The 24420-nt window shown below is 41.7% G+C and overlaps 2 protein-coding genes and 1 long non-coding RNA gene across 7 annotated transcripts; all 3 read right to left on the reverse strand.

Moving 5' to 3' along the window:
- Positions 1 to 1526: 1526 nt before the first annotated feature.
- Positions 1527 to 3707, reverse strand: LOC148094707 (uncharacterized). The gene is made up of 3 exons (XM_087837358.1): positions 2705 to 3707; positions 2228 to 2506; positions 1527 to 2140 (listed from the first exon to the last, which is right to left on the reverse strand). Exons 1-3 carry the CDS (start codon positions 2714 to 2716, stop codon positions 2003 to 2005), a joined length of 429 nt encoding a protein of 142 aa, XP_087693484.1. The 5' UTR covers positions 2717 to 3707; the 3' UTR covers positions 1527 to 2002.
- A 1419-nt stretch (positions 3708 to 5126) lies between these two features.
- coa3b (cytochrome C oxidase assembly factor 3b) lies at positions 5127 to 6946 on the reverse strand. Its single transcript, XM_006808872.2, has 2 exons — positions 6703 to 6946; positions 5127 to 5454 (listed from the first exon to the last, which is right to left on the reverse strand). Exons 1-2 carry the CDS (start codon positions 6860 to 6862, stop codon positions 5348 to 5350), a joined length of 267 nt encoding a protein of 88 aa, XP_006808935.1. The 5' UTR covers positions 6863 to 6946; the 3' UTR covers positions 5127 to 5347.
- A 4596-nt stretch (positions 6947 to 11542) lies between these two features.
- LOC148094708 (uncharacterized) lies at positions 11543 to 19005 on the reverse strand. 5 transcript variants are annotated; one of them, XR_015718444.1, is made up of 5 exons: positions 18892 to 19005; positions 15511 to 15840; positions 13255 to 13387; positions 12602 to 12666; positions 11543 to 11757 (listed from the first exon to the last, which is right to left on the reverse strand). It is a non-coding gene; the product is annotated as an uncharacterized LOC148094708 (long non-coding RNA). The 5 variants fall into 5 exon arrangements; XR_015718446.1 differs by adding an exon at positions 14056 to 14133 and having other exon boundaries at positions 12602 to 13387; XR_015718443.1 differs by having other exon boundaries at positions 12602 to 13387; positions 15511 to 15837.
- Between the last annotated feature and the right edge of the window lie 5415 nt (positions 19006 to 24420).

Here is a 24420-nt window from a genome sequence, read left to right on the forward strand (position 1 = left end):
TTGTTTCGTGTTCTTCTTTTTTAAAGTTGAATGAAAATAGCTGCTCTGCATGACCTTAAAAAGGTGCTTCAAGCTCATAAACCCTCAATGTGGCTAAATTACAACAATGGTTAACTGTCAATAGCTACAAGGAGAATTAAAATGTGAATGAAAAAAATGAAGGGTGAGTATTGACAAAATAACTCGTTGAACTTATTGTATTCAGACATTCTCACAGATCCTAATCTGAAAGTGCTTTTGATCCACCTGCTCAATTTTCCTTTTATGGACATGGTCAGAGCTCCCAGCCCCTTTTGCAACTTTCCTTGATAATGTGCTGCATGAATTATGAACAATTTTGAACAAGCACCACCTTCTCTACATCACATTTGTTAGCTGATGTGGCTAGCAAGAGGAAACTCATCTCTGACGATGCAAAATCACTGAAGCTTGGTTATTTGTTGATGTATTTCCATATGAACCACAGGTCATAACTAATCCTAGAACAGTAAAAGAAAGCCAGCAGTAACTTGAGTTGCACACTCAATTTACAGTCAAAGACCTGTGATTTATCCACGACGCGCCTGCGCACACTGCCAGAAAAAAGGTGCTGGACTGCTGGCTCCAGTAAGTGTTAATGACCTCAGACCTCAGGCAACAGACATAGCCTACTTGTTTTTGAGTTTGGATTGTGAGCATCTGTTTTTTTTATGGTTTTATCTTTAAACACACTGTAGATTCATAAGACTGGGGAGTAAAGCTTTAACTAAAGTTGCAAATTCGCTGGTGTGCCTGGGACAACTGCCCCGTTCTGCATGACCCAATTTCAGCTTATCTTTAGCTGTTTGACAGATGGCATTAACATTTGCCTCTAGAACAGAAGAGTTCATGGCTGACCCAAAATCTTTTATGGAGGTTATTACATTTACTGATTAGTGTGCTTTTGAGGCTTTAGCCTCTTAATTCCTGCTGTAGTAGTAATGGTGTACTTAGTTTTTCACAAGGGTATATACAGTTATGTGACAGCGTTATTTACACAAGGCATACAATACTGAGAGACCCTATTTTAGGATGTGGAAAACCTCATAGCACCCTGTGGTGGCTGCAAGGTTACCATGTGGTTCAGGTAGCGCTGCTCATAAAGACAAAAATAACTGCAAAGTAATTCAATTCAATTACTTTCAATTTTATTTATATAGCACCAAAATCACACAACAAGGCACTTTATATTATAAGGTAGACCCTACAATAATACATACAGAGAAAAAAGCCAACTATCATATGACCCCCTATGAGCAGCACTTTGGCGACAGTGGGAAGGAAAAACTCCCTTTTAACAGGAAGAAACCTCCGGCAGAACCAGGCTCAGGGAGGGGCGGGGCCATCTGCTGCGACCAGATATCAATGATATCTTTATTGCATTTGAACTATTTCACTTATTTATAGTCTAGCATTTACTTCATATATCATAAGATCACACAACTAACAACACAGTAGACACTATGTGATAACTGTTTATATGAGATTCTTCTGTCTTACATTTGTATGTAAGAATAAAACCTAACACCACAAACGTATCCATCAGGATTTCTTTCACATTTCATGAATGAGAGTAAGAATATTCACACAACTTCTGACTGGTAGTGTGCAGTATGTGTCATTTCCCCATAGCCTTCCACTTTAGGAAAGTTACTGTGCATGTATGTGTATGTTGGTTTGTGTGTTTTTTTTTTCAGTAATAGCTATCTTGTGTCTGGGTCTATGTCCCTCTTTCTCTCTGATTGTCTGATTCTGTTTACCTGTGTTTCATTTGTTTCCCCTGATGTCTAAGTTTCTGGGTAGATAGCTTCTGTCATCCCCATCTTATCCTTGCATGTGTTTGGATTATTCTAGATTAATTTGCCTCTTTTTGCCTGTCTGTGAAGTCTGCTTTGGAAATGTTATTTATTTTAAGTACACCACTTAATTAAATGTGTTTAAGGGCTTCTGTAACAGAGAAAATTCCTTTTCTGCTGACAGTTTCTTATGGCAAAGGGTTCAGTGCCGTTCTTCTCGAAGACGCCACAGAAGCCATCAGTCGGGCAGTTTGGGAGATCCTCATACTGCACTTGTTCTCCACCCACAGCCACTCACCAGCCAGGTTACACAGGCCTGTCGACACCTGCCAACAGTAAGCAAAGAGATACTTATAAATACAGTATAAATACAGTCTCTCACCAACACAAATGTGTGCATGAAACTGCCCAACCTCATCAGTGGTAGGCTCTTGTGCACTCTGTCGTGCAGTGGTGTGGTCATCTGGAGTGATGAGGGAGGACAAGTCATAGCTGTGGATCCAGTATGAAGAGGCTGGATCATCTGTGTCCATTGTATCCAGGGACCTGCCTTGTTCTAATGCGTCCTCCCAAGTCTTATTCTCCTTCACCATAATCAGGTTTTCATCGTAACATAGCACGATTATCATCACAATTCTTGTTTCCCCATTTTCCTCTGTTTGTGTACACACAGTTTCCATTTTGATCTGGTTCTGCAAGAAGTGCAAGAAGCACAATAGAGAAACAAAGACTGGGATAGATTTCAGAAATATTTCAAAGGTAAATAAAACTAGATTTAGTGTCAAATGATTTAACCAGTACAGCGTTTATGTCTCTAACAAAAAACCTCTTTCCTGAAGTTGCAGCTAAAACGGCTAAAACAGCTGGTTTGGGCCATCATTAAAACTCACTCTCTTTTGCATTTCTGATTTGGACCAAGTCAGTGTGGTGCTTCCTGCAGAACGCTTGTGCACTTGCCCAGTTTCTCTTGTAAGACTCAGTATAATACGTGAAGTCCAGCAGATGTGCACACACGGGGAAAAGAATGAGCAGGAGGGCAACGTTCTTCCTCATTGTGTTTTTGACAGAAGAAAACTGGAACAAAAAAGCCTGCACAGCCAGGAAACAGAGGAACAGCTTTACAGCGGGACAGAGCAGAGTCACTGAGTCCACATACTGCTCTACTGATAAATGCTGAGAACAATTTTGATCAATAAACTCTTCAGTAGAGACAATTAAAGTGCACAGATGTAGGATTTTATGTCTGTTTATAGAAATCAATAAAACATTTAGAATTTCAGAAACATAAAGGAAATTTTAGAAATAAAATGTTTTAATTATTAAAACAGAAAAAAGAAAAGAAGACAAAGCAATAGAAATAATACTTTAAATGAATCACTGTAATGACATTTGCAAAAAAAACGAGTTAAGTTCAGATCTGCCAGTGAGATAGCTTTTCTTTTTTGGGGAAGCAGCTATTTCCTCTGTGAACCATCCATTCACTTCTACTTATGCTTTTTCAGGGTCGTGGAGGGCACTGGAGTGAAAACAGGATCCACCCTGGACAGGTCGCCAGTCTGTCGTAGGGCTAACACATAAACAACCATCACACCCCTGGGCAATTTAGTGTTTCCAGTCAACCTATTCTCCCACTAACTGCATAACTTTGGACTGTGGGAGGAAGCCGGAGTAGCTGAAGAGAACTCACGCAAACACAGGGGGAAATCCAAACTTCATACAGAACAACCCACACAGCAAATCCAGCATGTCCAAATTAACACTGTCAGATTTGATTTCAACACTATTAAAGTGTCTATATGGGTCCACACCAGAGAGTGTTAATTTAACTCTTTTTGGAGAGTTGGTACGTTAACTCTGATTTAGTGTTAAACACCAAATCTGTCTGGAGTTGATAATTTAACACTTGGTGTTAAGAGTTTATATATTAACTCTCAAAGAGTATTTTAGTTTAACTACGTAAGAGTTATCTTCTAATTAATTCTAAAAAGCGGGAATTTTACTGTTCTGAACTTCTAGAAATTTCTTTTGGAAATAAACATTTACTAAAAAGACGCAATGGTTTTTGAAAAACATTTATTCTGAACTGTGCACCACAATTTCAAAACTTTTTCTGAAAAATGTAACAGTGTACATGTTCTCACTTTCATTAGAATTTTGTTTATCAAAAGGTCTGACACAGGTGAACCAATAAGTTTGATGTGTCACATGGCCCTGTTCCTATTGAAAAAACAAAAGTTGTATCCAAGATGGCCGACTTCTAAATGGCCACCATGGTCACCACCCATGTTGAGGAGTTTGCCCCCTCACATATACTAATGTGCCACAAACAGGACTTTAATAGCACCAACCATCCCCATGTTATTACGGTGTAGCCATATAAATGGCCCACCCTGTATAATGACCAAAAAGGAGCTATTCTATTGTACTCTAAAGGTAGTCCTGCAACTGAAGAATGGGATGTGCTTAAGTTTTTCAAAGGACTGCACTGAGTCACATGACTGTATAATTCAAGTATGCCTCATATTTACGAGACGTGATGAGCAAATCAGCTGATCTAAATCCAGAGCACTTTGTCCTAGATTTTTAGGAAACCTGAATGAATGAGCTTACAGCACATGGCTACAGAAATCCAGTTCACATTAGGCTATGCATACATAAATGGCATAGAGCTCATATTTCTTACTGTGCAGTCATGAACATTTAGATATTTTGCTGACATCAGCAGGGTTGTTTGCAAACTGAATACATTTAGCCTGCATGTAGCTATGTGTACAAAAATGTTTTAGGAGTTAAGATGCTTGTTGATTGAGCTATGGGCTTTACTTTTTATACACAAAATTGGGATCTTACATAAATATATTGGGTGGCTGTGGCTGAGCTAGCACAACTCACCTGCTAATCAGAAGGTTGGTAGTTTAATCCCTGGCTGCTCCAGTCTGCATGCCAAATATTAGGTAAGATACTAACCCCAAGTTGCCACTAAGATGCACCAATCAGAGTCCTAAGCATAGGAAAAAGTGCTTGTGTGAATGATGCACTGAATGGATGAGCAGAAAAGAGCTATGTGATGACCATATCTGCATAATGCTAAGTAAACATTGGTCATTTTTTTCTTGAAAACTGAATTCTTTACTGAGACACTTTCTACTGTTCTGGAATATTCCACTGATATACAATGACTAAAATGCTCTAGTCTGGACTTATTATTGGAAATACACTGCATAAACTGAAATATGAATAAACTGAAACCTGTTTCTATGTTAACTGTTTCATTTAGAGATTTCTTATAAATTTACTTAGAATTTCTATGCATAGATGGGCATCAGTGTTTTATTCATAGCACATTAGGCTTACAGTGATGCAGAAAGCTGATCAGAAATATATATATATGATTATATCTGCTTTTATTTCTTTCCAAGCAGAAAAGGATCCAGAAACATTGTAATGTCCATATATGAGCCGTGATCCCTCCGGCATCCACGTGTAAACGTCTCCACCTGTATTAAGGGGCCAGAAAGCCTAGTCCAACTGAGTCAGGAGTTGGCACCAGTCCGTGGCCCTCTGATGATGTGGATCCTAGCTTCCTCATCCAGTTCCTCCACAATTCTCTCCTGTTTCACAGACAGGATGGTGTAGCTAACTGGGGAACTGCAGGTTAAAGGAAACATTAAAAGAGACCTCCAAAAGTTGATTCTGTTCATCTGGACGTAGCGTTTTATTTTCCTGGATGATTGAGAATGCATCAAGACGTATTAAAAGAGACATGTGTGTAGTTTAACTCGTGATTTAACTGGAAACCCTCAAGCCCAAAGCTAGCTGAATAGTTAGCAACCTTTAAGGTGCATTGCAGTTAGGTTTAGGGGTTCAAACATATTTTGTTGTAGAGCCCCAAATAGGTTTGGGGGCTCTACACCACCACAGTCAATTTTAAATTATCTATCTATCTATCTAATGTATGATAAAGACAAACTTGAAATGCAGCCTTTCAGTTTAAAATTTATTGCATCAAAGGGGACAATTGACAGGCATGCATTGAATGAGACATGTTCTCATTATTCCAAATCAATCATGATTTCTTGGTTTACTTTCCTGTAAAGTTTATATTATAATTGTGTGTGTGTGTGTGTGTATATATATATATATATAATTTTTTTTATTTTTTTGGGTTGTCATTGACACAAAAAACACAACACTCGCTCACCTGGCCTTTAACACTAAACTAAGAGGGCAAGACTCGCATCATGTCACATGTTTAGGGTGATTTTGTTCTGCCATTAAGACACAGTGGACAGCTGTCAGCCTATCCATCCGATCCCCTTAACTACGACATTTCACATATATCACTATAAATCTGAAGCTATAAAACAACCATCGGTGATCATCTCCATCATCTCCAGTTAGAAACTTAATATTTTCATAGCGCGTTTCTTTCTTGTCCATAAATCAAAGCACAACATTGTTTTTTAACGGGTTAAAAACAAATAAAAACTGAATGCGGTGACTTCTCCTTCAAATTAAATGTATTCACAGAGCTACAGTTTCAACAAGTAACGTTTGTTATGCTGCCTGTGCATTATTTATAATTCTGTTTTATTGTGTTATAAATAAATTTAAGTGCACTCAGTTTTTTTTTAAAAGTCTGATGATCAACTCTGCTAAACAGACTGTATCTTTAATAAAGGGTAATATTTACATGTTTAAGCTGAATTTGCAGACCCGCACATTTATGGCTCACTGTGAACACATCCCGATGACCTGCTCTGCAGTTACATCACGGGGTTAAACCTCACCTCTCCCCTTTCTCTGAGGAGTGCTGAACACATGGACTGTTTTCAGTCTAAGCACTCAAACACTGTCATTCACTCTTTAAGCGACCTGTGAAGGATACAGATGCCGACCACAAAAGCTCCTATAGACAAGCCTGTCAGCAGGTTGCGGGTTCGGATCTGGGCTGCATTTTTCTTCCAGAAATCGAGATTCTTCCGGTGGCGGAGGAGTTGTTCCTCCGCTGCTGTTAGTCTGGGTTTATCAGCTCCTTCCTTAGACATAGCTTCTTTGAATTGTTCGCTGCTCGAAAGGAAAGTGTTGCGTAAACCGGAACGGCACTTCTTCTTCCTTATATTGTTTATTGGCGATTGGCAAACAGCAAAATAGTGCATTACCGCCACCCACTGGTGTGGAGTGTGCAATGACAGAAAAAAACCACCAAAAAATTCAAATCCTCCCAAACAAATGACTCTGCCCTAAAAACCAAAATATGGTCTGAAAACTTTCACTTCTCGAGTTCTTATGAAATAAATCAACCAAGTCCAATTTCACTTTCATATCGACAAGCTTTTTGATCTGTTATCATCTTTCAGCATCATAATTCTGACAATGCAATAAAACATGTTCTATTGTTTCCTATTTTCTACTGCGGTCACACTCCCCTGTATGGTGTTTCCCTATTAAAAGCAACGTGTTATTCAAACCGGTGTGTCCAAATCTAAGTCAAGATATAATTGTCTCCTCTCTCCTGTCTGTTTCTGTGCTTCTAATTTCTCCTGCTTTCCTTTGGATTTTGTAAAACCTCTGCCCTTTCCTCTCTTCCTCCCATGGCTTTTGGCACCTTTCTTTCATTTTGTGCCATACTCTACTCTTAATCTCTTTTCTACTAACACTGATATCCATATCCACCATCGGTCTCTTTGCAGCTTCCTTTGCTGTTCTGTTTGCCATAAGTCCCTTCATAGTAATTCTGTATAATGTTTGAATCTCTATCAGAATGTCAGCTCTGCAGTCTGAATAACTGTCTTGCAAACTAGCCAGTGATAAACTTGAGTCTGAACATATCACAGATCTTAGTGGTCAGCATCTTCAATCCACTGGACAGCTAACAGTATTGAAACCATTTCTCAGTGTACACTGATAAATCATCACTGATCCTTTTCCTTACTTTGATATGAAATTCAGGAACAACAAATGCAATCCCACTTTGGTTGGCTATGGATGATCTGATATCCTCGTGTTGGTGTTGTTCCCAGATCATCATGAAAATGTTGTTCCAGGTTCAACATTGCAAGTGACCAATCACATTATTGTGACGTTATTCTTTTGCGCACCAACCCATTCGTGCATTTATGAAATTCCAATGTTGCAAGGACAATATCAATTCTGCTTAGCGTTTATTAAAGGGTTAGGGTTAGGGTTAGGGTTAGGGTCAGGGTTAGGGTCCGTTGATCGGCGGACAAAGGCGGTTTCTCACAGCTTAAGTACAGTTTTTTGTTTTACGCCGGTTTTTCCCGAAGTCGCAAAAGTATGACATCACAACATTCTGATTGGTCACTTGTAATGTTGATCCTGGAACAACCTTTAGTATGATGATCTGGGAACAACACCAACACGACGATATCAGATCGTGCGGTTGGCTATATTCTTGCATCTGTGTATATTTTGACATAGTTGTAATACTGATTAATATATTCCTGCACTGTATGCGAGTTTAAATAAAACCCCTCCTTCTGTTCAATAGTGTGAAATCTACTACTGCATCAGGGAGCATCCAAGCTGGTTTTGTAGGCAACATAACTGTTTGACTCATGTTGATCTTGTCCAGAGTAAGTTCAATGGCTTTCTGTCCTACTGGCCACACAAAGGTCATCAATTCTCTTTTCATTTTTTCCCAGCAGGGGTGGAAAATTGTTTTTGTTGGATGTCATTGTAGACTTGCCCAGTAATTCAGTGCTAGCTGCTCTCTCCTTATTTTTAATGGCATTTCTCCCATTTCTACCTGTATTGCTGCTGTCGAGGTTGTTTTGAATGCACCTCTGCAGACTCTTAGTTGCCTGATATTGGATACTATCTAACTTATGAAGACTTGTTCTGGCTGCAGAATTATATAATATACACCCATAGTCTAATACTGATGTAATTAACCCAGCTTTAAAAAATGTCATATCAGCCCCCCATTCAGTTCCCACTAAGCACCTCATTATATTTCACACTTTCTTGTATTTGTCTATTATTTTCTGAATATGTACTATACATGTTACGCTTTCATCAAACCATAACCTCAGAAATGTAAATTGTTTTACCCGTTCTTATTCTTAGTCTAAAAAGCTTCAAAAGAAAATCATCTGGACTTCTTTAAGTGGCTTGGGAACCTTCACAGCATATCTTTCTTATTTTTTATTATTCACCATTTGACCCTAGAACTGAAGAAGCTTCTCGGATGAGAGGTGAAACGTCTTTCAAGCATTCATTCAGAAGCTTCCAAGCTCCTTAGACTACAATGACCTGGAGGACTGAGAACCTTCAGACATCTTTCTTATTCTTGTTCATTTAATCTGACCTTAATTTCATCCCCAACTCTTTTCCTTGTAAAAAACATTATTTTAGTCTTATCAACTGAGAATTTAAACCCCCATTTATATCATCACTGTTCTACTTCTGCGATTGCCCGCTGTACCTTACTCTTCTTAAAAACCAGACAGCATTTCATCAGAGCAGGGTTTGTTAATTGCAATACCCCAAAGAAACCACTAGATGTCACTAGCAGGAAGGCTGGTGATGTGTGTATATTATCGCCGTCTTCTGTTTTATCCAGTAGTGCTGCTACTGCATAAAACAACACTAATACTAATTTGCAGTGGTTTTTTTTAATAAATAGAAATCATTGCAATGGTTTCAATTATTCAAAGTAGACTAAACAGATTTGAATAAAAGTATTAGAATCAAACTGGAATAAAAAAATAACAACACAGCACAACACAACTTGATTTCTATTTTAATTTCACCTTTCTTTTCAACTTTTCAACAAATTAGTTGAAAACAGCATCCGCAATACAACAGGATTTCTGTAAAGTCACATAAAAATGTAAAAGCATAGTTTTGTGACTGAATTTTTGCCATCAACATGCATTGTACCATTTTGGGCGCTCTCTGTTAACACGACTTCACACTACTTGAAAGCTTTGTGCAAGGAAAGAGACAATAAAAGAAAGGCAGAGAAAGCAATGGTGTGGCTAGCTAAGACAACCCTTCACTCCTTAAATATCAGTTTGTGCATTTTACTTCTCACAGTTTATTTATCTTAAAAATATACAGGAGTTAGGATTAGGAAAAAACACACACACACACACACTGACATGTCCTGTGTCATGGCCCAGCTTTTATAAGATTTTATTTTGTTATTTAAAGGGAATCACCCTGCGAAGCCACAAGTCAGCGTCACCTCTGTTTCCTGCTTGTCCAAAGTGAACAGTCATGAAAAGATCAATTCATACAGAAGTGAAGCAGCAGGATCAGTCATGGACGCACAAGTTTTTTTGCAGTCTGTTTTGTGGCACCACAAGGGAGCCTGTAGTGACTGGAGCCCCACTGGATCATCACCAGTAGGAGAAAAAAAAACACCACGTGGAACATTTTTGTAGAATCGTTTCCAGCACACACTGGATGTGATCTGGGAATGTAGTTTCTTGCAACGTGTACTCAGATATTTATGCAATACTTATGTAAGAATGCTGTTTGTTGACTTCAGCTCAGCATTCAGTACAGTCATTCCCTCCAAGCTGATCACCAAACTTGTGGCTCTTAGACTCAGCAACTCCATCTGTATCTGGATCATGGACTTTCTGACCAACAGACCCCAGCATGTTAGGTCAGGCCATAACTGCTCTACCACCATCACACTCAACACTGGCACTTCACAGGGCTGTGTGCTGAGCCCGTTCCTCTATGACTGCAGACCTGGGTATGGATCCAACTCCATCATCAAGTCTGCAGATGACACCACGGTGACTGTCTCATCAGTGACAATGATGAGTCTGCTACAGGGAAGAGGTAAAGCACCTAGCTGTGTGGTCTGACAATAACCTGCTCCTGAGTACCAGCAAAACCAAAGAGCTCACTGTGGACTTCAGGAGGGAGAAGACAGACACCCATGTCTCCATCTACATAAATGGCACAGCTGTTGAACGGGTCTCCAGCTTCAAGTTCTAGGGGACCCACATCTCTGAGAATCTGTCCTGGTCAACTAACACCTCCAGCCTGGTCAAGAAGGCCCAACAGCACCTTTTTTTCTTTACGATACTGAAGAGGAACCACCTGTCTGCTGACATACTGGTTAACTTCTACCGCTGTGTGATAGAGAGCATCCTGACCAACTGTGTCACAGTCTGGTATGGGAACTGTTGTGTTGCTGACCGCAAGGCACTGCAGCGGGTGGTGAAAGCCGCCCAATGCATCACAGGGACTCCACTTCCTGCCATTGAGGATGTCCACAAGAAGAGATGTCTATGCCAAGCACGCATCATTCTCGGGGACTCCTCTCATCCTGCCTCCAGCTCCTCCCCTCCAGAAGGTGCTACAGGAGCCTTCAGATTAAAATCAGCAGGTTTAGGAACAGCTTCTTCCCCACAGCTGTCACCCTACACTGTTCACTATTGTAGTCTGTTCAGAGAGCTATGCTTCCACTGCTGTAGATATATTCATAGCACTCTGTAGATCTGTTTACTTCACACCGATGCATCTGTATATTTGCTCTTATTGCACTTACTGATAAGATGCAAACTGTATTTTGTTACCCTGTATTTAGACATGTGTAATGACAGTAAAGTTGAATTCTAAATGCTATCCTAAACATTTAAACAAAAGCAGCTGCACAGCTACAGGAGAAGTTTTTAGAAGTGATTTTTAGAAGGCCAGTAAAGAGAGCATGGAGACAGATGGAGGATGCCAAATCCACTCAATCTACACGCTTCCTGTTTCCACCTCATCCTTCCAGTGCTCTACTATACTCCCTGCTCTCTCAACCACAACTGTCTTTGAACTTGCCTGGGCCAGGTCTGAGTCCAGCTTTGCAACTCCAGCCAGGTCACATGACACAGGGGTTTGCTCTGATGTCAACAGGCAGGTCAGTGGAGCCCTCTGGTGATGGATTTATGCCAGTGAAACAGGAGGAGGCCTGAGAACAGACAGCAGGCTTAACTAGCAGGACAAAGTAGCATGTAGTACTTGAAGGAGTCATCACAGCCAATCAGTTCTCAGGAAAATGGAACATCACATACATTTTCTCTTCTTTGATTTTCATCAATGTATTTCCTTTGAAATTTAAAATTTTTTTATTTTTTTTTATTTTGAAATATTTCCTTCTGTCAATATTTCTGCCTGATTAGAAGCTCGTAGGCACTTCCTGTCACTCTACAATAAAATAATGTAAAGGCTGCCCTCTCTGCCTCCCACTAGCTGACCTAACTGACACAAGTAAACTGTGTTAAGATGCCCTACATGGACTAAGGTTCTTGGCCACAAACATATAGATTTGTGTGGCTGTAGAAATCATGCCATGAAGCTCCCAGCGCACATTTTTGATGCTTCTGTCTGTGGCAGAGGTGGTTTGGAGCTTTTACTGACTATACACCCCTACCCATTTATTATGAACAAACAGCACAACTGTTTGTGGTTTTTTTCTATATTACACTTGCATGATTTAGATTTATACTTATGTGGCAGCTGTTCACTGGCCTGAAGTTATTTTAAATGATATCATGTCATGAATAACACAAGTTATTTTCCATGAAATCGAAAAGTGGTGAAATTCTCAAAAAATGAATGAGACGTGCATGTAATTTGACATATTTTGTTGTTTTGTGTGTGTGTTTGTCTGTATGAAATTTTGACGTGTATCTGAAAAACACAATTTTGAAAACACTGGAAAGACCTCAAGACATTTTTTCTTTTGCTTACTATGTAAACAAAAATTCCCACAAATGCTTTTCAGTGTGAAATTTAGTGTGTAGAGAAAATACCTGTGCCAGGTTGTCTCCATCTAGTGGTGAACATTGCTTTACCACTACATCAGGTGAGTTTTTCTCTGTGCACAGTGACACAAAACTCATTTAACAACATAAACTATTTAAAAAATGATGTAGGCAGATCAAGGCAATGTTACAGATTCAGTAAGAACAGAAGTTTATTGCAATCCTTCAAATATGCAGGGCGTCACACTAACACAGCTGCTTATGTCCAGCATCGCTCTGTTATTATCAATTTGATTCGAAACGTGTCCAGTTTATTGTCTTAAACTGGCATTAAAGCTTCAATGAACTAAAGTGGTCCCTCTGAGTCAGCACCCAGAAAGCTCGTCTCTTTTAAAAATGTGGCCATAAATACGAGCGCTGCTGGGATCTTAAAACACTGGGGCTAAATCCAGACCTGAAATCTTTGGAAGTTTCACTCAGTAACAGCACCTTTTTAATATTATTGACTATATTTTATAGTCACATTTATATAAAATGTCAAACATTATACGTTAGCTAAAGGTTGAAGTCACAGAATTATACTGAACAACAATGCAATTTGAGTTCTTCTTGTTTGTACTATGTATTTGATTTATTGTAAGCAGCGGGAGTAAAACCTAAAGAAAAAAATAGTAAAAATATGAATGAATCTCTGCTCTTACAGCTTTTATTGTGCCGTGATATCTCCTTTGAAACTGTCCTCTTGCTCGTCTTTTGGATGCTCACCTCTTCTTCACCTTTCCTGTTCCTTTCACTAAACTGCTGCACTCTTGTTCTCTGCTCTCGCCTCCTGTTCTGGTTACAATTAGAATGCAGTCAGCATGTGCCAAATAAACTTGCTCCAAATCGATCATGTTTGATATGATGATGAAGTTTTTAACATCTTATTTATCAACTTATTTGATGCACTGTATCAATCAATTATTAAACAAATATCAGACTGTAGAAAAGCCAATAATAATGCACTGAGCAAGTTCATGCCATAAGAGCTAAATGGCCATAAAAGAAAATCCTGAATGCCTAATACAGGACAGGCCAACAGTTAATGCAGCCACAGATCGACATCAGTCAGCTTTCTGCACTTTCCACCTGATCACATCTGTCCTCAAAGTCACGTCATTTCCTCTGTGGTTCATTTATGTTTACTTTTACATTTGCAGTGACAATAAATTTAGTGACATAGTGCACACATTATTTCCTATGCACTGCTGGGTTATCTTGGTTTATTTAAGTTAGTATTTTTAAAGGTGCAGTCAGTCATTTTTTAGGTTATTTGATAGAAAAAAGGATCTTGTACTCATAAACAAACATAGAATAGTGGATAAAAATGACACATTGTTAAACGTGTCATTGGTCACTGCTTAATTTCCTCATTATTTAAGCATTACTCAGCCTTAGTATGTCATTTATAAATACATATATACGTTCTTAGAAAGAACCACTTCTGAACCTGATCTCCTTACTCCAAGGAGCTTTTGTGAGTTATCATTGTGCCAGAGGAGGAGGGCATCCAATACTTCTTTCATTTCACCTGGGTTCACCTGTGGGAAAGCACAGCGCCGAATACCCTGACTATTTCTTTGAATTCAGGAGTACTAGTGAACTAATCTTGAGTGATTACTGAGTTATCTGAATAAAGCTAATGAACCAGAGAAATTCTAAACTCTTAAACATCCCAGAGATGTCTGAATTTATGTCTGCACCTTCACACTCCAGATATGAAGGATCATACCTGTTTTACCTCCGGTGTTGAGCCAAAAAGTGATCGTCTGACAAAAACTGATTTCCAATGTCTTTACTTATATTGGTAAATAGACTTTAGTGAACATGATTTACAAAAGGGTATATATCAAGTTTAATAACCACCCATTTTTTCAAGTATATTTATAACTCTGTGTTATTGTAACTATATCAAAACCAACCCAGTCCTTTTGGGACACTTAAAATATGTTTAGAGAACTATTATTATATTTGTTGCAGTTTCTGCTGTCCTCTTGGCCAGATTACTCTTTAAAAAGTCATTTTAATGTCAAATGAATAAATACGAAGTAAAAATCACTGCCAAAAAGTGATTGCAGCTTCTACCTTGTGACAGGAATGTTGTTTGTGGCACAAGATGACTCAGTATCACTCATGAGGGATACATGTGACATGTTTCACATATTATAGACCAAAAAGTTGTCTATAGCAGTTTATCCCTCCTGTTATGTTGCGGGTCAGATTGACCCAGAACAGAAGAGATGTCACATGTCATCTGCATCACTACAGAAAACGAAAAAAATCGAAATTATAGAAGAAAATTGTAAAATAATCAATGCCAGTGTTTCTGACACTTTTGGATGAGTAAATTTGTCCCGGGTCAAATTAACCCAGAAGCATAATTGGTGTTCCTGGAAACCAACATAACAGGAGGGTTAAATATGATCAACTGGTTTTTGACAAATACCGAAAATTCGTTTATGGCAGATATGACTTTTTGACACAACACCAGCTAACTGACAAGACCTAGTTAAAAGCTAATATTACGGTTGAATATTATTGCACCTAACCTTAGGCTCCAGTATTCTAAAACTCGCACTTCCCCTCTGATAAACCATATGATTATGTAACAAATATGTCAGCTTACCAAAGAACAGAGGACAGTTTATTCAGGGTGTGGCAGCACTTTACCACCTGTGTCCAACATATAATACAAATTTCTGGACTGGAGCACGTACAGCGTTAAAAACTCCAGGACTTCATCACAGCCTCTCTCACATCCGCTTTACATGTGTAGTTTACAGGAAACTTAAATAACACTGGGTGAATATGTTTGTAGCAGGATAACATTAGGCTCCCTTATATGATGGGATTTAAACAGGGAGAAAGAAGAAAAATATTGGCATCAGTTACCAACACTTCACTCAGTTGAGACTCACTTGTGTTTAACACTGGAATATGTGAACATATTACTTATTGAGTCCTTTCTCAGTCCATGGGTTGTAAAACCGCAACATCCTCCATCCGTAGTAAGAGAGTAAGCGTCTGTGGCAATAACCAAAATGTCTCCATACAGCCTTTGTGAATAAGAAAATATTTTTTAAAAATCTTTTTAAAATGTATAGAGCTAAATATAAAACGTGTCTGTGAGTCCTTCAATCCAAATACTCGAGGTCGAGAAGAATATATAGCAGCCGCTGATCCCTCAATGGCACCAGTAAGACGGCAGGACAGCAGGGCCTCTTCCTCAGCAGAAGTCTCCTCCACTGCTAGCAGGAGAATGACACATGAGTATTTTAAAGGTACTGCGTGTACAGATATCACCGCTGGATCACACAAGCTTCCTCTGACACAGCTACAGACCTTGGCTGTGTCCCAATCCAGCAGCCGCACCCTCCTGAGTATGCATTGTGAAACATATTACGTCACAGCGACGTGACGACGGCTGTCCCAATTTGAAGTGTACTCCAAATGCGCCGTCGATTTTCCCAAATTTGAAGTGTGGTCCGCTGTACACTTCGTGGTCCCATATATCCCACAATTCATAGCGCCGTGGTGGGTGTGGATAATTTTGCCAAAAAATACGGCAGAGGGCAGAGGCGGAGCAGCCAAAGAGTAAACTTTCAAAAGTAAGTTTACTGAATATGATGTCACTTATTTATGTGCGAATGTTTAATAATGAAGAACATTAAAACATGACTGTTGGCCACATGTCAGCAGAGTTATGTGACATTATTGACGTGTACAACTAACTTGGTTTTAAAGCCTTTACTTTTAAATATACGCCGTTCAATAGTCGACCTTAATCTTACAGAGAATGTGATGATTATATGGATAATTAAAGTCAGTTATATATCCACAAACACAACAAGCTGAAAGTCAGTGATGCTGCTCGGTTTGCAGTCCTGAATATCACGGCACAAGCAGGATTCACTGCACTGTTAATGTTAGCTATGTTATATTGTTGCCTCTGTTCGGTGGTGTCGAGCCAAACAGACTTTAACGTGTGTTTGAACGAGCTGACAGTTCACTCGTTAAGCTGAAAGAAAGATGCTTTAATCACAGCAGTCACACATGTGTCCACTGTACCATCTGGAACTCTTCTTGTTTAGCACTCGTAATAACACAAACACTAAATCCTCCTGTTTGTAGCAGTGTATACACCTGAGACTGTCACCTGTGTGTCTGTCCTGCACTCTCTCTCTGTTTCTTTCTCTCTGATTGTGGAATAAAAGTATGAACATGACAAACCATCCTACTTTGGCCAAACGTCCTACCGTAAGTAGTTTATGCACATTTCTGCTGTCACAGAGAAATTCCAGCACAAATTTAAGTTGGTATGACGGTTTGCCACTTAACTTTGCCCATCAGAGTATGCTTGTAGCTCATATTCACAAAGGTAGGATGGTTCGCCACTGAATTTTAGCTGTGAAAATATGCTTCTAGCTCAGATTAACAAAGGTAGGATGATTTGCCACTAAATTTTAGCTGTTAGTATGCTTGTAGGTCACATTCACAAAGGTAGGATGGTTTGGCACTTAATTTTACCCGTCAGAATATTTTTCTGGTTAATATTCACAAAGGTAGTACGGTTTGCCACTTAATTTCGTGTTGTGCGCATGCGCAGAAACAATGGGTAGGATGGTTTGTCAGGTAGGATGGAACTAGCTGAAGTCTGGGACAAACTGCATTCCTTTTCAGCTCAATACAAAACGCGTAATATTTTCTCTGAATGCAGGACGATTCCGTCTTTTTACGGGACGGTTGGCAACTCTACTAACTATCAGTAGTATCATAGCACCCACCCAGCTGTATAGAAACTCCATCATGCTAGCTAGCACGCAGTACAAGTTACTGTAACTGACTGTAAAAAGTCAGCACAACAAAAATAAAACTACACCTAAACTTGGTTTATATCTGACCAACATAGACTGCAGGTCATAACTTCTTACCTGAAGTTCAGTTCACCTGACACTCAGACCAGCGGCCGCCTCGGGTCTCTCCTCTTGCCTCCCCTTTCTCTCATCCACCTGCTGGCCTCCACCACTTGCTAATGTGGTGGAGGTCTGTGGAAGCTCCACCATAGCCACCAACAAACAACTGAGTTATTTTTACACACCGACCAGCATCTGGCCAATCCACCACCTTTCAGTGTTTATAACGTTACAAAAAAAATAAAAAATCATCGGCCCACCACGCCCACCCGGTATGCCCGATGGCCAGTCCAGCTATGGTTGTGCCATCAGTTAACCCTTCGCCTAGGGTTGCCGACCCCTGATCTATATATACACTGTCAAAGATACTTGTCTTTGAGTGAAGATTTAAGGTGAGAGGAAATATAAATAACTTCAACTTGAATCTTTGACACAGAGTTCAAGCTCACTGCTGTAATATATCATAATAATCTGACAATAAATATATTGGCCATATTATATTTACATTACCAAAGTGAGATGACTTTAGTCTCATGAACAACATTAGCTAATTGTTATTTACTAACTAATCTTGAAATGACTGTTCAGTACAGAAATGAAGCCCAACAATTATGTTTTTACAGTCCCGTGGTCTCAGCCTCAGCTAATCAAAGTGATGTCATAAAAAAAAAAGGAATGAATGAACAACAAAACATTTTTCTCCTTCACTTCTGTCAAACAATGCTGTATGAAACGTTTCTTGCAGTTAGTATCATGGTTGCTAGGCAACCTGAGCAGCGCGACGATGGCCAGACCGTCCCATTTCACAAGCCTCTCATTTCCGCACTTCTCGTACTTCCTAGTATGCGCGTACTCCGAAGTGTGCGGTCGCTGGATTGGGTCACAGCCCATGTGGGCTCATAGCCCCTAAACAACAGTGCAGTCTGCTAGTTCAAATGCACAACATAAATTACAACTTACTGTACAATGAACACACATCGCTCACTGATTTAGGTCATTCTTGCACCTTTTTTAAAACACACCCCTTTAGCTTACATCTTGAAAGTAGTGCAAGCCATATGGGTTTATATTCCAAACAGTGACACACGAACTTGATCACCGAAATCCGCTTAACATGGCTGCTAATTTTCAAGCTTACTAGCTTATTCACGATTAGCACACTAATAATCATCATTAACCACACATCAAACGACTAAATTAACACAGGGTTACAATTACATTCTGCCATCGTCACATCGAGAGTTTATTCATTAATCATCAGAGTTCAACAATGTGACATCCAGTTGAAAACAACTTCAGTAACGCCAGCCAAAACAGGCTAACAGTAAATAACAGCACAAAAACAGCCGTGCTTATCGACAGCTCGACATATCCTCAACAACTCACCTCAGTATGGCTGCCATCGGTCACATTTTAACTGTCCGTTTTACAGCCTCTTCCAGAAAACGAACTCTTACGCGGTACACTATACACATATACAGTATATTGATTTTATTTGGTTTTAGAGTTTAACCTGAAATCTTTTGCTGCTGAGCAGCAGAGCTCCAAAGCGTCCCCTGTAACCATGGCTACGCAGAGGCGTAACAGTGTTCCAACTGTGACGTCACGGAGGAGAACCTATGTCAAACTGATACCTGGATCAGCCTGCAACTTTTATTGGCACTTTTCTGCTGAGATCCGGAGCTCGACGCCCTGGCACCCCGGGATAAGATGAGTTGCTGTGTTTTTCACGGAGAAAAAATAATTAACATGATAACGTCAGTCTCAGATGGAAAAAAAAGATGCAAGCAAAAGAGGACAGCAGATTGAGAAGAGATTTCTTCAAACGGTAAGGAGCTTCTACCAAGTGATATTTGATAAGGTTAAAACTTCAAGCTTAAATCTAATGTCCAGATTCATGCTAAACTTTTCTGATTACTCAGTGAATCTGTTCATATGTTGCCGTTTTAAGCTATTAATTTCAGGGTGACAAATATCTTTGACAAAAAATGCAGGATTAATTAAAGGCTATATATGACTGCTAGGTTAGGACGTGGTTAGGAGCAAATACTTAAGAGAGAGAGAGAGAGAGATTTTTGCTCTGATAGAAATCTTTATTATTATTTGTTTGTTTGTGGCCAATACAATAAATTGACTCCTGGCTTTCAGGTCCCCCTGAGCCAAATTTGCAAAAATACCAAATTTTACAATCAAGGAACAAACTAGAGTAAAGAACAAATTGCCTATTAAACAGTAATTTGGAGCAGAGGGGCAACTTCCTCAAAAGCCATTAAAATGATTTGAGAGTAAAGATCATGCATCATCGTGGTAAGAAAAATTATATCCAATGTGTAGCAAAGATAGAAGAGGGAGTCACTGAAGTGACACAAAAGATAATTCAAATTTTACAGTTTTTGCAATTAAGAAAAAAAAAAAAAACAGATTTAAAGTGAAACAAATATTTCCAAATCATGGAATGGTGCTGACATTATCACTCATTCCATATTGTTCCTAAGGTTTGCAGTCTTTCTCTACTTTAACTTTTGAAGTTGCATGTACACATATGCTTTAACTGCATATGTGTACATGCATGTGAACTGATGTGTGCTTGTGTGGTGATTTGAAGTTACGGTGCCTTGAAAAATTATTCATAGTTCTTGAACTTTTACACATTTTGTCACCTTACAACCACAAACAAAATGTGTTTTTTATTGACCTTTTCTATGATAGATTAACACAAAGTAGCACATAATTGTGAAGTGGTATGAAAATAATACATGGTTGTCAAAATTCTAAGCAAATAAATTTGGAAAAGTGTGGCATGCATTTCTGTTCAAACCCCTGCTCTTCATAGAGCCACCTTTTGCTACAGTTACACCTGCAAGTCTTTTGGAGTATGTCTCTACCAGCTTTGCACATCTAGAGACTGAAATATTTGCCCATTCTTCATTGTAAAAGAGATTGAAACTTTACTGATAAATGTGACAACCTATATATGTGATGTCATTACGGGATAATGACATCACATATATTTAGAATCTTACCACCAGTTTGATCCTTTGATCCTTAAATCCATAAATAGGGGTGAAAAGTGATGACTTGTAGTCCATTAATTGCAGCAATTATGCTTGCAGAATTGAAACATTCCCCAGAGAAGTATTTTGAAACATCTGGATCCTTTTCGGAGTAACTGTTTACAGATTCCAACATGTCTCAGAGAAAACAACCCTACAGATTTCTAAGGTAAGTTTTCTTTCTTTTTTCTGTTGTTCATAAACAGAAAAAGGACTCACACAGACTCAACCTCTACACGGCTGCCGTCTCCTGTAACCCGGCATGTTTCTAGGGTTTGTTTTCTTCTTTTTTTATGTTGTTCTTTCAGTGTTTGTCTTGAGATAAGGTTTGAAGTGTCTGTGGTGCAGCTGGTCTGGTCTGTCTCGAGACAGTGCAGGCTGCACCCACCTGTAACAGGTGGAGACTCACCAGGACATTCAGAACTCACAAGTTTTGTCTTTCTAAACTCTTCTGTAGAGGTTTTCTCTGAGAAGCAAGGGGAGGTCCACCAATATAAAGCGTGGCCAGGAGGCCTGGTCCAGGTTTTTTCTGCTTTCTTTTGTGGCGATCGTGGGTCAAGAGTTGGGAGTTCGCCTTGTAATCGGAAGATTGCCGGTTCGAGCCCCGGCTCGGACAGTCCCGGTTGTTGTGTCCTTGGGCAAGACACTTCACCCGTTGCCTAATGGTGGTGGTCAGAGGGCCCGTTGGCGCCAGTGTTAGGCAGCCTCACCTCTGTCAGTGCGCCCCAGGGTGGCTGTGGCTACAATGTAGCTTGTCCTCACCAGTGTGTGAATGGGTGGATGACTGAATGTGTAAAGCACTTTGGGGTCCTTAGGGACTAGTAAAGTGCCATTTACCATTCTTTTCCACCCCTGGGGGCGGTGCCACCCCATCATGAGGACGGGCAAGGCTTTCGGAGCCTGTGTGTGTGTGTATGTGTCTGTATGAGTGTGCTTATGGTTTTCTCTATTTCAAACAGATGCTTGTCCTCACCTCTGCAGTGATGCCGTCTCTTTTAACCCGACGTGTTTCTAAAGTAGGTTTTCTTTCTTTTTTTATGTTGTTCTTGTGGATTTTGTCCTCAGATGAGATTTGATGACAGGGATTGAAACTTTACAGATAAATTGTCCAAGTAAAAAAGATACCGGGGTGCACAAATATCATGTGACAACCTAATTGGCTTACGGGATAATGACGTCACATATATTTAGAATCTTACCACCAATTTGATCCTTAGAGCCTTAAATTCTTTGATCCTTAAATCCATAAATGGGGCTGAAAAGTGACAACTTTTAGTCCGTTAATTGCAGCAATTATGTTTGCAGAACTGAAACATTCGACAGAGAAGTATTTTTGAAACATCTGGATCCTGTTCTGAGTAACTGTTTACATATACCACTTTTTTTTTCCTTCTTATGTTGTTCATTAACGGAAACAGTGCCACCCCATCACAGGGGCTGGCAAGGCTTTCGGAGCCTGGGTAGAGGACACCCGTATAAAGGGTGGCCAGGCGGCCCGGTCCAGATTTTTTCTTCTTTTCTTCTTTCTTTCAGATGCCTGGTGAGCGGTGCCACCCGATCACAAGGGCTGGCAAGGCTTTTGGAGCCTGGGGAGCGGACACCCGCACAAAGGGTGGCCAGGCGGCCAGGTCCGGGTTTTTTCTTCTTCTCTTCAGACGCCTAGTGGGGAGTGCCACCCGATCACAAGGGCTGGCAAGGCTTTCGGAGCCTGGGGAGCGGACACCCACACAAAGGGAGGCCAGGTGGCCCGGTCCGGGTTTTTTCTTCTTTCTTTCACACGCCTGGTGGGCGGTGCCACCCGATCACAAGGGCTGACAAGACTTTCGGAGCCTGGGGAGTGGACACCCGCACAAAGGGTGGCCAGGCGTCCCGGTCCGGGTTTTTTCCTCTTTCTTTCACACGCCTGGTGGGCGGTGCCACCCGATCACAAGGGCTGGCAAGGCTTTCGGAGCCTGGGGAGCGGACACCCGCACAAAGGGTGGCCAGGCGGCCAGGTCCGGGTTTTTTCTTCTTTCTTTCACACGCCTGGTGGGCGGTGCCACCCGATCACAAGGGCTGGCAAGGCATTCGGAGCCTGAGGAGCGGACACCCAAACAAAGGGTGGCCAGGCGTCCCGGTCCGGGTTTTTTCTTCTTTCTTTCACACGCCTGGTGGGCGGTGCCACCCGATCACAAGGGCTGGCAAGGCTTTCGGAGCCTGAGGAGCGCACACCCGCACAAAGGGTGGCCAGGCGGCCCGGTCCGGGATTTTTCTTCTTTTCATCTTTCTTTCACACGCCTGGTGGGCGGTGCCACCCGATTACAAGGGCTGGCAAGACTTTCGGAGCCTGGGGAGCGGACACCCGCAAAAAGGGTGGCCAGGCGTCCCGGTCCGGGTTTTTTCTTCTTTCTTTCACACGCCTGGTGGGCGGTGCCACCCGATCACAAGGGCTGGCAAGGCTTTCGGAGCCTGGGGAGCGGACACCCGCAGAAAGGGTGGCCAGGCGGCCCGGTCCGGGTTTTTTCTTCTTTATTTCAGACGCCTGGTGGGCGGTGCCACCCGATCACAAGGGCTGGCAAGGCTTTCGGAGCCTGAGGAGTGGACACCCGCACAAAGGGTGGCCAGGCGGCCCGGTCCGGGTTTTTTCTTCTCTTCTTCTTTCTTTCACACGCCTGGTGGGCGGTGCCACCCGATCACAACGGCTGACAAGGCTTTCGGAGCCTGGGGAGCGGACACCCAAACAAAGGGTGGCCAGGCGGCCCGGTCCGGGTTTTTTCTTCTTTCTTTCACACGCCTGGTGGGCGGTGCCACCCGATCACAAGGGCTGGCAAGGCTTTCGGAGCCTGGAGAGCGGAATCCCACACAAAGGGTGACCAGGCGGCCCGGTCCGGGTTTTTTCTTCTTCTCTTCAGAAGCCTAGTGGGCGGTGCCACCCGATCACAAGGGCTGGCAAGGCTTTCGGAGCCTTGGGAGCGGACACCCGCACAAAGGGTGGCTAGGCGGCCCGGTCCGGACTTTTTCTTCTTTCTTTCACATGCCTGGTGGGCGGTGCCACCCGATCACAAGGGCTCGCAAGGTTTTCAGAGCCTAGGTAGAGGACACCCGCAGAAAGGGTGGCCAGGCGGCCCGGTCCGGGTTTTCTCTTCTTTCTTTCACACGCCTGGTGGGCGGTGCCACCCGATCACAAGGGGTGGCAAGGCTTTCGGAGCCTGGCGAGCGGAAACCCGCACAAAGGGTGGCATGGCAGCCCGGTCCGGGTTTTTTCTTCTTTCTTTCACACGCCTGGTGGGCGGTGCCACCCGATCACATGGGGTGGCAAGGCTTTCGGAGCCTGAGGAGCGGACACCCGCACAAAGGGTGGCCAGGCGGCCCGGTCCGGGTTTTTTCTTCTTTTCATCTTTCTTTCACACGCCTGGTGGGCGGTGCCACCCGATCACAAGGGCTGGCAAGGCTTTCGGAGCCTGGCGAGCGGACACCCAAACAAAGGGTGGCCAGGCGTCCTGGTCCGGGTTTTTTCTTCTTTCTTTCACACGCCTGGTGGGCGGTGCCACCCGATCACAAGGGCTGGCAAGGCTTTCGGAGCCTGGGGAGCGGACACCCGCACAAAGGGTGACCAGGCGGCCCGGTCCGGGTTTTTTCTTCTTTCTTTCAGACGCCTGGTGGGCGGTGCCACCCGATCACAAGGGCTGGCAAGGCTTTCGGAGCCTGGGGAGCGGACACCCGCACAAAGGGTGGCCAGGCGGCCCGGTCCGGGTTTTTTCTTCTTTTCTTCTTTCTTTCACACGCCTGGTGGGCGGTGGCACCCGATCACAAGGGCTGGCAAGGCTTTCGGAGCCTGGGGAGCGGACACCCAAACAAAGGGTGGCCAGGCGGCCCGGTCCGG

This window comes from Neolamprologus brichardi, unplaced genomic scaffold (genome assembly GCF_056152115.1).
Source record: "Neolamprologus brichardi isolate AB-2024 unplaced genomic scaffold, ASM5615211v1 NODE_ptg000031l+_length_7269946_cov_1, whole genome shotgun sequence".
Classification (NCBI taxonomy): domain Eukaryota; kingdom Metazoa; phylum Chordata; class Actinopteri; order Cichliformes; family Cichlidae; genus Neolamprologus; species Neolamprologus brichardi.